Source organism: Bombus vosnesenskii, unplaced genomic scaffold (assembly GCF_011952255.1).
Source record: "Bombus vosnesenskii isolate JDL3184/JDL3185 unplaced genomic scaffold, Bvos_JDL3184-5_v1.1 scf7180000013299, whole genome shotgun sequence".
Lineage (NCBI taxonomy): Eukaryota > Metazoa > Arthropoda > Insecta > Hymenoptera > Apidae > Bombus > Bombus vosnesenskii.
In genome coordinates this window covers 1,603,089-1,618,691 of record NW_022882949.1, presented here as the reverse complement: position 1 = coordinate 1,618,691, position 15,603 = coordinate 1,603,089, and the positions used below count along the sequence as shown (strand labels likewise).

Sequence of the window (15,603 nt, the reverse complement as noted above, 5' to 3'; positions counted from 1 at the left end):
AATTTATAGTTTACTTTGTAGATGAAACAGGAATTCATAAAACCAATTGTCGTTAATATAGTTTTCTATTAAATCGAATATACATGCTTCATATTTTATCATTTCTATAATTTCAGAAACACTTCTCTCTGTATTTAAATCTAATATACTTAAAATGGAGCCCTTATCCAATGCAAATATCTTTGTGTGGTATATATTTGTATGCTTACACTTCGCATATCTATTTTATTGGAGTATAAATATGTATATACATACATATACATATTGCTTTTATGGCAATTATCCAACACGACCAATATTTGTTATCGGAACGTCATTGAATTTCCTATTCGCTGTATTTTCTCGATAGCAGTTGGTAGTGAATCATTTAACAGAAAGAATATAAACCGAATACAGACGATTTAACTCGGTGACTATTTTGTAAGCATCTAGCTATGCATATGTAGATTTAATATCTTTAAGTATAAGCGTGCGTTGTGTGTTTCTGTTCTTCTAGTACACCTACCAGGCGATACATTTTCGACAGCCAATCGCGTGTAAAATTACTCTTTATACAGCGTACTCCCGAATTAAGGTGTGTGGCATTCAGAGTTCTGCTGGAGTGTTATTCGCAATACGTTCTCGTTCTTTTATGCAGTTAACTACATTTATACTAAAATTGTGTACATGTATGTATGTGTGTGTAATACAAGTGATAGTGAAGAACATTATCTTAAGAATTTATTATGTATTCCGTGCCTTTTAGATCATAACCTCTATTTATATATTCCAACGAAATATTTAAAACAACAAACGATCGATATTCAGTGAACTATGATGAGAATCAATCTTTTCTTCTAACGATGTTTTGGATTTTTATTTAATTTAAAAAAAAGTACATGATGACAAAATTGAAAATTGAATAGTATTTGAAGTAATATTTTGATTAATTTATCTACGATCTACTGGCCAACTCTCGCAGTTTTGGGAACTATTATGAAGTAATTCAGTCTCTCGTTATAGTTTCGTGGACTACGACCTTACACCAGTTTGTCTTTGTCACCGCATGTACGGTAGCAACCTGTTGCGAGCTTGCGACCGTTAAAAAAAAATGTCCGGTACAGATTCTCACAGTCAGCATGCGTACATTTATATTTTAAGACCATTTTGGAACCGGTGGAAATGGTACGCGGTGATTGCATTATTAGGCATCGGTTCGATTATTTTAATTCGGCAATTCATATTCGCGTCCTATTTTCCTTTGAATCAGTTAGGACATAATGCGTATTCGGAGGAGCTAAATCAAGATGGTACGTATTTATTATTCAATGTGTATCTACTTGGATATTGTCATGGCAAAAGAATAAAATTTAAGTGGTAAATGAATTTGGTAAAATCGACTAGAGTAATATTAAAATAAGAATTGAATAATAACAAACATGAAATCAATATATAAAGAACACTATAATATAAGAATATAATAATGGACGAGGAATATTTTTATTGATATGAAAGAAATATTTTTTAAAAACTAATAAAATAATAGACTGATTTACCGGTGGAAAATATTGGAAATTCATGACGAAACATATGACAATATTCTTGTTGACGTGCAACTTCTAAACAAGTATATTATTAATAATAATTTGTTTCTACTGCTGTTGCAGTCCTTAATAGGTGGTATAACTTTACCAATGGTGAGTTTAGAAAATTAATTATTTATCTTACATTTTTAAAAGATTTAATAATGTAGCAATAATTATAAAACGTTATACAACATTGCTTAATTTGCTCTTTTGTTTCTAAATTTTTCCCCGTATTTAGGCTAATTTCGTAATGGTTTCGTATTAAGTTACACTTTGTTTATATTTACACAGGGGTATAGAATTTCCGTAACATAATAACAGTATTGTTTAAAGTTACAAATATTAATCTTAATCTTTCGAATTACATTTGTATTCAATCTAGATTTATTAATGTATGATTTACATCATTACCAATCAAAACAATTGATAACGTCTCTTTATCGATCATTTATTGCTAAGATCTTTATTGCCAAGATCGTGTTATACGATATATTGTTGACCTATAGGAGTATAAACAGAGTAAAAAATAATTGATCGAAATCCCAATTGAATGCACTTACGCATAACTATGAATTACTGTTATTAACCTCTTAAACTTGAAATATTTTCCTATATATATCGAAATAGCTATATTGACATACCGAGATATTCCTCATACCCTGTTAGGAAGTTAAGAGACATCTGTTTCGCGGACGTTTGTAAAAGTAATTGGTTATGGAATGATCGAATTAAAATAAATATAGATTGAGGCTAGCAAATGTTACAAATATTTATTGCCCTTGTTTATAAATACATATTCGATAGGAATGCTTGATCGGTAATATCAACTACTGTTACTATTATTTTTCAAATTTTTAATTTGAAATGATATTTTAGATTACATATCCTTTTTAGTATATCGTTAATTGTAATCTTATGAAATTCTTTAAAAATAGATAAAAAAAAATCATCTTCGATTTCGACGATTTTGAAATATGATACAGAAATCAACATTTTGAACATTTATTTTCTTATATGTATCATTAGGTGGTAATGGTAAAATCCGCAATCACTTAGTTGCCAACCCAATACACATATATAGCCGGCGGTCTCGTTTAGTTTCCGAGATATTCGCACATAACTCTCGGTATTACTACAGTGATTTCTACCTATAGTTTTGCATCCGTAACAGTGTATGTATTAGTTTGGATGCTGGCCGCCATTTTCCTCATTTTCTGTTTATAAAGCTGAGTCGGACGAGTTTAAAGCCCTATGCACAACTGCAAATGCGAGCTCGTAAGTAATGTCCGTTATAACTTATAATTCAATTAAAAGTGAATATCATAAGTGCATTAGGTTTGGATTCGATTTTTCAATTCGGCCGCTGCAAAGCGGCCAGCAACTCTTACGTAAAGTAATAACAATTATTCCGCTTCGTAAAATAGTATCAAATACTCATTCGTATATAATTTTCATAATTAATCTATTATTAGCTTATCCAAGTATTCCCGGTTACCTTGCGGCTGCTGGTTTGAAAACTGTAACTGAAACCTAAACCCAATACATTAATCATATTCGTGTAATTCATAACAGACATTTTTTACAGTTTTGTATATGAAGTTATGCACGATGCTTTAGGCTAGTCCACCGTCATTTATAAACAGAAGATTAGGTGACCGGTAACCAAATCGTACACATACGCTGCTACAAAGGTACAACTACAGATAGAATTCATTGGTAGTGATACCGCCAGTTTTTTGCAAATATCTCAGAAACTAAGAAAGATTGCCGCTAATATGTATAGGAAAAGTTATTCACAATATCGATTTTTAAAACATATCCAAAAATCATCGAAATTGGAGATAAGGTAGCCTTTCTGCAGTTTCACCAGTAATAATTTCTATGGTCTGATGCATATGCATATTCTTTTCCAATGATGTCTCAGCCATTTCAGTCACGTTTACAACTAGTAACGTTTTAATTAATTTGTTCAGCCTGTGTTTATGTCATGCTATTTAGTTATCAAGTCATGTTATTAATACCGCATGTTAAGGACACTACATCAAGGACATTGCAAGCAACGGGATATTAAATATGCATAACTCTCGTACTTTTACTTATATGACAAATTGATACATATTTATCGAATGTTTTCTCCGGAGTTCAATTACAAATTAAAATCTGGCCATAATTCTGATTAATCTGATTATGTATATTATTTTAAGTTGTTAAATGGTACAATGGCAAAATACAGTCACCATCGGATCCGGCACATTGGCAGCGGTACATGACCGATATTCGTCGACAATGGATATTTCGGGAATACAATCCGGATCAACCATACAACCTTGAAAATCCAGAAATCGAAGATCAATCGATGGGCCAAGCCGAACATATTCGAAAAATTTTCAAAGATAAGGTAATATTAAAATATTGTGTAATTATAATACTTTTAATATGAAATCAGTAAAAAGAATCACTATCAATGGTCTCATATTCAAATATTTTTTAAATACATACTTTTAATATACAATTTTTACTATCAAATATTTTTAATATAAAATTGGTAAAAAAGAAATTACCGTCGATAGTCTTAATTAAAGAATTTTTCAGATTTTTTTAATATAAAATTTCTGCTGTCAAATATTTTTCCTACGTAACGAAGAGAAAGAAATATTGTCAATGATTTTAAAATTCAAATATCTTTATTTTCATTATTCAAATTTCTGTTATCAAGTATTCTTAAATTGAAATTGATAAAAAAAAAATGCTCTCAGTGAAATCTCAATTCAATTTAAGAGAAATGTATTTTAGTTCTCGATGTTTGAATAAGTGGCAACTGACAACGCAAACATTTGATAATTTGTTTACAGAAAAATGGCTTCTTCGTAGAATGTGGCGCTTACGACGGGGAGACTCGGAGTAACACATTGGTATTGGAACGATACTTCGATTGGAATGGCCTTCTGGTAGAGGCGGATCCTTTGAACTTCAGTAAAATGTTGAGAAAAAACAGAAAAGCTTATCTAACACCTACGTGCCTTGCCACTGAGCCATTTCCCTCCGTGGTACGAAAGTTCGTAATTTGTTGCAGAAAATTATATAATAAGTTACCTTATAATATTTTGCAATATTCATATTTTTTATTCATATATGTATATATATTTTCCATTGTGCAATTTTCAGAATTCCTTCTTGATGGCCGATAATGTTGGACGTCTTCACGAGCCGAATGCTTCTGATAGCCATTTACCAAATTCTCCTGATGTTGCCCACAGTGGTGTCCACATCTCAGTTCAATGTTTTCCATTTATAGATTTAATGGCTGCTCTTAATGTGACTACAGTAAATTATTTTAGTCTTGACATTGAGGGGCATGAGCTTCAAGTATTAAAAACGATTCCTTTCGACATGATAAATATCGAGGTGAATTTAACTTAATTTAAAATTAAGAAAAGAATTATAATTTTAAATTTTGTTACTATTTTTATTATTTTTTAATTATCTTTGCATAAATTTTGAATTACGAAATTTTCAGACACTTTCTGTGGAATTCTCTCATGTTGAAGAAGGCAAAAAGGAGTTGATCGGTTTTATGGAGTCAAAGGGTTATTATGTGTATTCAATGGTTATTAGATCTGATAATTTAGCACACGATATAATATTCGTGAAATACGACGAAAAGTTTAATTCACTAATAGAATAATCTCGCCTTAGCTACGTTAGCGTTTTCCTTTTAATATCATATTTAAGTAACTTATTTAATGGGAAAACTACATCATTAAGTTATATACATTATCACATTAGCGTACGTAACATGAAACATATTCCATTGTAATGTTAAATGCAAAGTGTTAATATAAAAAATTAGTTGATCTGATATTATGAATATTGTTCGAATTTTATTTTACAAAATATTTACAGAAACATATATTTTGGATAATAAAAATAAAGTGTCTCTTTGTAAATAGTTCGCATAAATAAAAATCAATAATGATCTATAAACTATTGAAAACGAACGCTTTGCAGTCAATTAGGAACGAAATCTATACATATAGCATATAAATCGCATTAAGAAGTTTGTTTTACCTGCTCCAGCTTAAGCGTCCTAGATATTTAAATATTTTTTACGGTAATTGATTCCTATTGTAAAAATAAAAGCGAACACTATACAATTTTTAAAGACTACTGGAATGATTTAATGTACAATTAAATCAACCTGCCATTTATTGCTACGTCATGAGCAATAAAGTTTTAATAGTTAGCGCGATGGCAAAAATATCGATGTATATGTTCCGCAGAGACTGTAATTAAATAAATAATTATTTAAAGCTCGAAGACTAGTTTCGTCACCTCCTCAATACTTTTACTTCATGGAAAATTATATCTATACAGTTTAAAAATATCTCTAATTGTTGTAATATCTGTCATAATTATAAATATAAATCGAATATGTACGTAGTTCGATAAGCGCATAGGAACTTAATTTCCGTAGAAACTTAATTTGTCATTTTGTACATTTATAAAGATGAACATTCACTAAAGAAATTAGAACAAACAATTTTGGCAAATCACACGAATCTTGGTTAACATGAAAGAGAAGATCTTTTTAAGATCCCTTTTGGTTCTTAAACATTAATCAATTTTATCTATCGTATAGCTTATCTTTAGTTTTTCTTCAATTCGAAGACACAACTGTTTCATCTTTGTTCTAATACTTACTCGGTACACGGTTATATAATTAGTGATCACAGATTCCAAAATTCTATGCAACGATAATTCGATCCTAATATATCGTTCATAATCTTATGTGGATTAATGTTTTTTTTTTGGTAATGAATAACATAAGCATTTTTAGATCTCTTTCTCACGCTATTGAAGGTACAAATAATTGAAATAGACTATCAGATAGTCGGTAATTAATATTAAATAAATGATTCCAGCATTTTTAAATTTCTTTTAGGTTAGTTTTTAATAAATAGTGTTTCTATAAAATACAGAATGTTTCCGAAATCGTGGTAAGTTGAATAATTCTACTCTTTCAACTTAGACGTAACAGAAAACTCAAAGAATGTGTACAAAATGTAAAATATAGAAATCAGAACCATAATGAAGTTTGTTTTCTTCAGTCATCTCAGTCCGGTGGTCCGGTTTCACCCGGTAATGTCAATTGGTTATGGGCTGGATGATATTGAATACGGGATGTAAGATATAAGACGTAATAGATGGGATAATCTTGGGGACCATGGAAAAAAGGATAGTATAGGATTTGCCGAATAAAAATCTGTCTGCGGCACCAAGAGCGACATTTTCAACAATTTGTAAAGAATTAAAATAAATGTCATTGAAACTACGATTTCGAAAAAAGTCTGTATATATGTACAATATACAATCCACATACGAATACGAACGACGTTAAGTAGTATAATCAGTGGAATTGATATAGCCAAGTCGGTGTCAGTTTGAAAATGATAAATAGTACATTTAAATTAAGGAGAACAGGTATGGAAAATGAAGACGAGTGTAATACGCGGTGCGATTGGCAGCATGCAATCAACTAGCAAGGAAATTATCCTATATACAGCCCTAAACACAACACTATTAGTAGATGCTAACACTGAAGTCTTTAATTTACAACTTCATTACCATATCTCTTCCACCGACTATGCTACGATATCATGGAATGGTTCGAAAGATCACAGTCTTAGAAATTATCCTCGTCATATTCCCACTTTATCCTTTCAAACATAACTCTCCTGTTTCTTCCTGACGATACTTCCACTAACAACCGTTGTCTGAAGTGGCACTTTAACCTGTTTCTCCGCGGTCGTGTTGTTGCAGGGTGCCTTAACGCTGTTGCTCTTATTACTGCTATGTCTCCTCCAGAAATCAGACTGATTGCTACTACAATTGGTCGAGCCAGTAGTATAAGTACCAGTTTTGTCCGACGTTTTTTTCTTTTTCTTCCTATTGGGGCCCAGACCACAAACCCTGAGAAAACCTTCCCTGAATTTCGTGGACATCAGATTGTAGAGGATAGGGTTAATGGCAGAGTTCAGATAGAACATCACTCGACAGAAATAGAGCAGGGTGAAGTAGCGCTCGATACCAAAGTCGAGGATTACTTTAATTGGAACGACCAAGATCCAAAGTGTCAGTGCCCTAAATGGTAACAAGCATAGGAAGAAACAAAACACCACTGTCCCTAGCATCAGCATCACCTGCTTGCGATATTTGAGCAAGTTATTGGACGAGCCACGGCTAATCGTCGAGTTCGTCATCAGATGTCGTGCAATCACCGTGTACAGAACCACAAGGATCAGCAGTGGTATCACGAAGAACACGATTATCGTGAACAGAACGAAGCTGATCGGCCAGAATGAATTTGCAACTGTGCTGCAGGTCGGAATGTACGTACCGTTCGAGTTTTCTTCCTCTTCGTACTTGACCATCAGTAGAATGGGGCTGTGAACAGACGTTTTATCTAAATGATTGGTGATTTATGTTATTTTCGTTTCGTATATGGTATAGTTTTTAAATATTTGTTATTTTTCTTTCGTATCTCTTGCAGAAAAATATTATTAGCTGGTCAATATAATAGAAGCTGATTTAGAGTAATGTATTATTGGATTTTGATAGTTGCACTACTGCGAGCTTAATATTGTTCAGTAATTGCCAGCAGTGGCTAAAGCAGTACAAATGAATTACTAGCTATATTGATGAAATAGTAGCTGGAACTAACGTAATTAAATCATTATTGGAAAAGCAGTCATAGTCAGTGGTTTTAGGCAGTTCTTCAGTATATTTTTTTAGTAGATTTTCATAGTTTTTTCTGGAAGAGATACTTCACATATTATACATAGTTATATATACAATAACTATTATAGTAATGTATATGGTAACATATCAGTATATTTTTCTCAGGTTTTATTTTCCGAATATTTTTATAAATTTACTACAGTAATTTCATTTGGAGCAGAAACATGGAATGTTATTATTAAATATTCTTAATCGTATTCGAAAAAGGTTACCATCGGCCAGTAACATATAAAAAGTACATAAAAGTTCATATCACAACAATACAGTATTTGTTCGAAGAATACCGTTCTTTAATACAATCACATAAGCAGCTGTTTACAATACTGTAAGTGAGATCACGCTCTCTAATTAATGCCGACTGAAAATGTAAATGTACAGTAAAAACATCATGCCGGTTACATAAGAAAGTATCACACAAAGTTCTCTTCCTGTTCACTACTATCAATTTTCCTAGTTCCGGTCATATTGCTCCTTAATCCTCTCTTGGCACACTTCTTCATTCTGCATAGTTCCAAAAATCCTTTTTTGAACTTACTGCTCATTAAATTATACAATATCGGATCAATGGCGCTGTGCAGATAAAACATGATCCTGCTAAAGTTAAGAAAAGCGAAGAACGTGTCTCGATCAATGGCAGCAATCTGTTCTGCTGGTGCGATCACTATATAAAAGATCAGAATCCTGTATGGCGACAGACAGATGAAAAAGCTGATAACCACCGATAGTAACATTGTAATCACGTGCTTCTTTGCTCTGGTATGGTAAGAGTCGCTTGTATTACTGGGATCTGGCATCAATTGCCTGATGATGAAAGTGTACAGGATCAGCAGGATCAGCAGTGGCGCTATATAGAAGACGAGGACCAGAAGTAAGAAGAATACCACAGTGGCGCTACTGTCGGCCATCGTCAAACAGACTGGAACAAAGTTCCTCGCGTCTTGATCGTTCTTGTTCTCCTTCACGCGCATCTCCTGGTACTGAGAGACCCAGATTATGGGACTGCAATCAGTTAAAGCGAAATTGGCGTGCAACTGGAACTTTCAGAATCTTCAAGCTAGACGGAGATCGAGCAGGAAGGATGGCGGTTTGAGATTAACGTGTAAGCGGTTTTTAGCCCCTTTACCGACCGAGTTTGCAGAGGATTTGCCTTGTAAGCTCGGCGAAGCTTGTGATTCGATTGGATCTTGCACTAGTTTCTTTTTTCATTGAGTACAAGCTTTGGATCCTCATGGGTCTATGCCACATGAACAATGTTGAATGTTAACAATATAATAGCAATATAAGAACAATACCAAAATGTAAAAATAAGGAATTCAGAAGTAAAAATCCGAGTAATCGCATGGTTTGTAATACTTCATCTTAATCTCTGGATTTAATCTTAAATTTAGCGTTCTTCTTTTTAGTTTTTTTAATCTACACCTGGTTTTAGTTTTATGTATTAGAAAACACCAGTACAATGTGTACGGTTTGAACCTATATCTGACAGCTATTTGTTTTCTCTGAGTTTTAACATTATTATTCTTGTTATAAGATAACTTGCATTATATTGAAGGGTTGAATTCAGCCTTACCTGGATAGATCAAATCTTTAGGTTAAAACAAGCAATATGTATTCAAAGCAATTATTTTTTTCCTATACCCTGCTCTTTCAATTGGAATTATTGAATCAGTGTTGTATTGACGAAAATGTGATGCAAATGCTTTCGACACGTTTTCCAGGAAATTGTTCAATGACTCGGTTTAATGCGCGACGCACAAAAATAATCAATGGGGATTTTATTGCTGAGACGAAATGGATCCACCGTATTTTAAATCCGAGTATTGCGCAAACTTGATTAGCAAATAATTTAATTAACTGGATTAATAATAATTGAGTCTCTTTATATTTATTCGAACCACGTATAACGTTATTCCCCTTGTTTCTCTATTTCAGCAGTAATTTTCTTTTTTTTCCGATTTTTCAATTTGAATAGATTCTTACTTTTTATATAAATATACATATATATAAAAAAGAAGAAAGAAAATCATTCGAATTTCTTTGTTGAGATACAGCTCTTAACTTTTCTGAAAGTCGTTTTAGATATCGAGACACGGGGAAAATAGCTTGCCGTCACACAGTGACACTCCCACGTAACCGAACACAGTATCCTGTTGCTTTCTTTTCGTTCTTCCTCCCTCCTTTCTTTTGTCTGGGCACGAATCTCGGACCCGATCTTCGCACGAAAGACGGTACCGTGATATTGAATTTCCTCGAATACTCGAACTGACGCAATTTTCGGTAATTGCACAGAGATTGTTGTGTTTTCTCTCTTTATAAATGGAGAGAGGAAGAGAAAAAAATGACGCATTTGTCAAAATTGCTAACACTGTTCAAAATTTGTAGAAAACTGTTAAATTATATCAATGTCTGTAGAACAATTTATTTTCTGAGATTTTAAGTAAGATTTTAAAGATAAATATTTGATTGAACTATGCAAAATGATATTGTAAAGTAAAAATATAAAATAAAAAGCATGCTTTTTTATTAAAAATGAAGAATTGTTTTTCTTAAATCGACAATAAAGAAACGCAAATGATCATTGATAATAATAAAATTAATGTAATAAAATTCTTATTGTTTTCATTGGACTTATAATTTGTATTATACCAACGTATTTCTTTGAATTTGAGTATGTTAGAACCCACTTTGTATTGTTACAGTTTACTATAAATTTCTTCGTCTGACATCCCAAATACAGGGAAAAGGCAGATGTTTGAAAATTTAAGGAAATGTGGGTTATTTTGCTAATAGTGATAGTAGAATTACCCCATATATATCAGAAAGAGAGGATTTCCCGGGTGATTCATCAATAGTATTGTGTTGCAAGGCCGTATACGAGCTTGGAGTACTTGGAGCTTCATTCAAGAAACTTCCCTCTGAAATTATACTAGGCATCTGTCTTGCTTTCCTGCCTTGATAAACTGCGATACGCTTGTGCTTATTCAGCTTCCCAATGTCTGACATATATATATATATATATATATATATATATATATATATATATATATATATATATATGTTGGAAAGCAACAGTTTCTGCGCTCGATTTCAATTTCTAGTTTCTTTTGTTGTCTCTTATAATCTATTTCTTTCCTATTTCTTCGAGTTGCAATGTTAAAAGAAAGAAAAATATTTCGTATTTGATTTCTGAAGATCTAAAACGATACCTGACATTTGTTTTCTTTTGTGCTTATCTAAATTCAAATTTTTATGCTTGTATTTGAGGTTTAAATTTAAATTATAATATTCTATCACTTTATAGGTTAAATTACCTGTACATACAAATTGCAATTTCTTCCCCTAAATTTACTTTCAAATCTACCGCACGTCATTGACCTGGAAAACGTGTTTCTTATCACACCAAGACGTCACAGATCCAAAGGAGATCCCCTGTTTAATATCTCCTCTGCTGATAGGTCCCTCAGGAATAAACTCGGTAATTAAGTTCCTTTTTTACCCTGTCCTAAGTAACTTGAAGCCTTCAAACAGTACCATTGTAACATTTCTACGATATATTTCCTTCCTTCATATATTCAATTGTAGTTCTCTTCTAACCGAGTTTTACATCTCTGGTTTTTTTCTGATTTCATCCTGGACCTTTCTGCTCCATTTATGTCGTTATCTCCTGGCAATTTTGGCCTCACTCAAACGACCATTTTGTTTGTACTTTTTCTAGCGAATGGACGTAATAAAGTTCCTTGCCAATTTTTAGCAATTTCATATTTTTTTGTCTATTCACAATGTAATTGTATTTTTCTATGTCCAGTTTCTGACAAAGCACCATCTCGCGGACCAATTACGTTTTGCACGCTTAGTACAAGTTAGAAAACTTCATACAGTGTTCGAAGGTCTGCTCACAAATCAGATTCGTTATCGTTGGAATGAATCTCAGAACTGGATGGGCTACGTTTATTTTTTCTATCTCTACCAGAGAATAAAAGCTTTAAACACAAAATTTAATAGAAACTCAGATAAGTGGTTAAATAAATTCTCTTTGTAGTAGTATTTCAATATGTTTTAAAGATCAGATTGGAGATAAACTTTGATCAGTTTTTCATATTATTATCTTCAATATGTCGATCTTTTCTTCTTTGAAACAATGTCGATTTTCTAAGAGAAACTCCTTTGAATATCAGATATTGAATGTGATAGAATTCATGTAATAGGAATTAAGCAACCATGTCTTCTAAAAGCCAAAATTGATTTCTATAAGATGTGTTACATCTACGTTCAAATCAATGATATTATTCAAAAATGCTATGAAATTCCCTTTGAACAAAATATTTACTTGTTTACTTGTTGATCATAAATGGTTAAAGAATTTATAACATATATATATATTTCTAATCTCTACTTTGCCATTTCCTTTTCCGAAAGCAAACTTTTTCGGTTAATTTCAATGTTTTCTTTCCTTTTGCTAGAAGGTATTCGGAGACTTTCTGTTTACCGAGTAGGCACGGGAGCAAAATTTTTCTATCAACTGGCATCCGTTTAATCCCCTAATCTATGGATGTGGATTATGTATTCTGTCTCTATCAATAACACCGTCGAAAATCCGAGATTACGATTTCAGAGGGCGGTTGTGTACGGTAAACAGTGGCGGACGAACATATACAAGTATTTATATTGCAGAGGAGTAGCGTTGTATTTTCTAGTCCTTTATTACCATTGATAAGTTTTGCCCCAGAAATTCGATTCGGCGAAACATTTTTGAATACCTCGAGCTATTACTTTCCCTTTAACTTCTGTTTTCTTCCAATTTTTCGGCACTTGTGCAATCAATCTAGGACTGGAATTCTAGGAAGTTGATATACTGTCACGACTGGCTACAGAAAGTGCAATTTATAAATTTCTCAGAAAAGTATGTAAAAGTTGCGATGGATTTAGGATTATTGGATCTTTTAGTTCTTAAACTTTAAATACTTCTTCCTTGAAATTTATCCGAAAGAATTATTGTCTTTTAAATTGAAGTTATAATATAACCTCCTCGCCATTTTCCTAGTTTCACATCATCTAGTTTTCACTTTTTAGTTAGAAATTGATGAATCTTTTTCTACCAGCAATATGTCTATATGATATTTTATTTGAACGGACGATTGAAATTAAATTTAAATATTTCTTCAGTCAATTAAAAAACTGAAACTGTTCCAGATTGTATCTACTTAATAAAGTACAACGAAACATAACGTAAAACATAACCTTTCAATATTCTAAATACTAAACAACATTTTATACTAATTCTGTATAGAATCATTTCTTTCCATCATATTACGCAAGTCAATTTAACCTTTATTCTATGTTGAAACACGCCCAATAATTTTCTTGCGAAGCCATCTCCATCTGGGTTGCCTTCCATCTTCCTCGAAAGCTTTGTTCTTTTTCACCACGACACCTAATGCCACTCTTCTTTCTTACTTCGATATTTTTTTTCCTTGGAAGACGATCCTCCAGCAGCTTTTTCACAGACTGCTTTCCCGAGCCATAAATTCAGCGAACAGGGGGCCTCGTCTTTGAGCCGAGTAACAGCGCCCTCGTGATCCACGAAAGGAAAAAAGTGTTACCGATGTGTAAAACTCTTCCTCAGAAGTGGTTCACAGGCGATATTCCTTTTATGACCAGTGATACACGTTGCCTTTCTTCGTTTGGGCCAACTCGAACGTGGATGAAACACCAGGTAGATTTTATGACTCGTTTAAATCGAATCTTTCAGCAATATATGATCGACTTTCTTTGTTAACACTGGACTGCGGATATTTAAATATTTATAAAATATTTAATTTTTAATTGGTATTGTTGAGTCCTAGATGATAACAATTATTTAGGTTAGGTTATTTCATTTTAATTTATATCCTATATCTTACGCAATAAGATATGTTAACGATATTTATCACGTAAATCAGAAGATATAAATTAGAATAAATACTTTAAGATTAAATAACCTACACCAAATTATTATGCGTCACCGAGATAACCATTGAGGGGTAAGAATGTAAAAATGCGTAGAATATACATAACCTGCAACAATATATAAAATATTGCAAAACAGTATTCCTTATGATATTTAGGGACCGAAATAAATACGTTCCACTTCTCTAGTTATGTTTATAAAAATATAAGTTTTTAGAAGTATTCGCAGTCCAATTATTGCGTTTCGAACGAACTACCGATAGATCTAATAAGCTTAAACCTTTTCTTTTGTCGAGAAAACTTTTTACCAAGTGTCGAAGGAGTTTAGTAAAAAGTTTTGAAGTGTTCGTTGAAGGAATTTCTATTTGAAAGACGATGTTGGTTTGTGTGCTTGGAGCTTTCGGGATTTGTGAAGTTCTATCGTAGTTGTGAAGTTAGTAATATGGACTCTCAAAAATTTCTCAATTTTATAAACTCGTTAAACCAAATCGCTACCAATCCATTGAAAGAAAAAGACTAAGTTTTGATTATTTCAGGTATCTTAGGATATATGTGAGCTTTCTGAATATTCTTTTTGATTGTTTCCTAGCCACGCATTTAATTTAATTACATAAAGTGGCTACGCATAGCGATTTTACTTAATGTTCCGGAAGAATGGTTGCATTACAGGCTTATTCATGAGATTACTAATGTAATTCCAGAAGAGTATCCACACTTTTATTAGGACCATCCTTCTTCCAGCCCTTCTTCGCGCGCTTGGGGATCAGCCTTTAATAATGATTAGCGTATTTGGATGATTCTAATTTGATTTGAAGATATTCTATTCTAAATAATTAAACTATGTTCCTAAGCATGAAATAGTTATATTTAAGAGTCACATTTAATCATAAATGGAATTGAATTGAAACATGAATATTTTAATAGTGTATGGTAATTTAATGTAAATTAATGTATCTAGGAACTTTTAAAATTATCAAAACTATTAGCAGTGGTACTAACGCGAGAAAAGTCAAAATCACTGTCAATATAAGTTAAACGAATCTCAATTTTAAAACTTTCTCACAAGACAAGTAAATCTTCGGCAATAACACAAACAGAGAAATAATCGTAAAATAGAACTCGGAACGTATTACGGTGGTTTTTACAGCTTTCCTTTTAATTTCCATCTGGCTAGGTCATCATATTCTGCCCTCGTTATCCCTCCATTTATAATCCTTGCTCGTTTATCACCAGGAGTAAAGTCAGAAATTTTTCAGAGGATGTCTTACGGACCATTAAGGTTTTGCGGGTCACC

At 32.4% G+C, this 15,603-nt stretch overlaps 2 protein-coding genes across 7 annotated transcripts in view; one reads left to right on the top strand and one right to left on the bottom strand.

Moving 5' to 3' along the window:
* The first annotated feature begins 39 nt into the window (after positions 1–39).
* On the top strand, positions 40–5,876 carry LOC117233854. 3 transcript variants are annotated; one of them, XM_033494486.1, is made up of 7 exons: positions 40–668; positions 1,003–1,289; positions 1,647–1,676; positions 3,770–3,963; positions 4,418–4,612; positions 4,731–4,970; positions 5,083–5,876. In XM_033494486.1, the coding sequence occupies exons 2-7, from the start codon at positions 1,091–1,093 to the stop codon at positions 5,248–5,250; spliced, it is 1,026 nt and encodes a 341-aa protein (XP_033350377.1). In that variant the 5' UTR covers positions 40–668; positions 1,003–1,090; the 3' UTR covers positions 5,251–5,876. The 3 variants fall into 3 exon arrangements, with proteins under 3 accessions (XP_033350377.1, XP_033350379.1, XP_033350380.1); XM_033494488.1 differs by lacking the exon at positions 40–668 and having other exon boundaries at positions 942–1,289; XM_033494489.1 differs by lacking the exons at positions 40–668; positions 1,647–1,676.
* Positions 5,877–6,365: 489 nt separating this feature from the next.
* LOC117233851 (growth hormone secretagogue receptor type 1) overlaps positions 6,366–15,603 on the bottom strand; it is a 62,564-nt gene continuing 53,326 nt past the window's right edge. For 2 of the 4 annotated variants that reach the window (XM_033494481.1, XM_033494480.1), the window contains exon 7: positions 6,366–8,009. In XM_033494481.1, coding sequence (XP_033350372.1) covers positions 7,286–8,009 — 724 coding nt within the window. In that variant the 3' untranslated portion in view covers positions 6,366–7,285. Of the gene's footprint in view, positions 8,010–8,453; positions 9,363–15,603 lie in introns of those variants that run through there. The other 2 variants (XM_033494479.1, XM_033494482.1) reach the window with 2 other exon arrangements.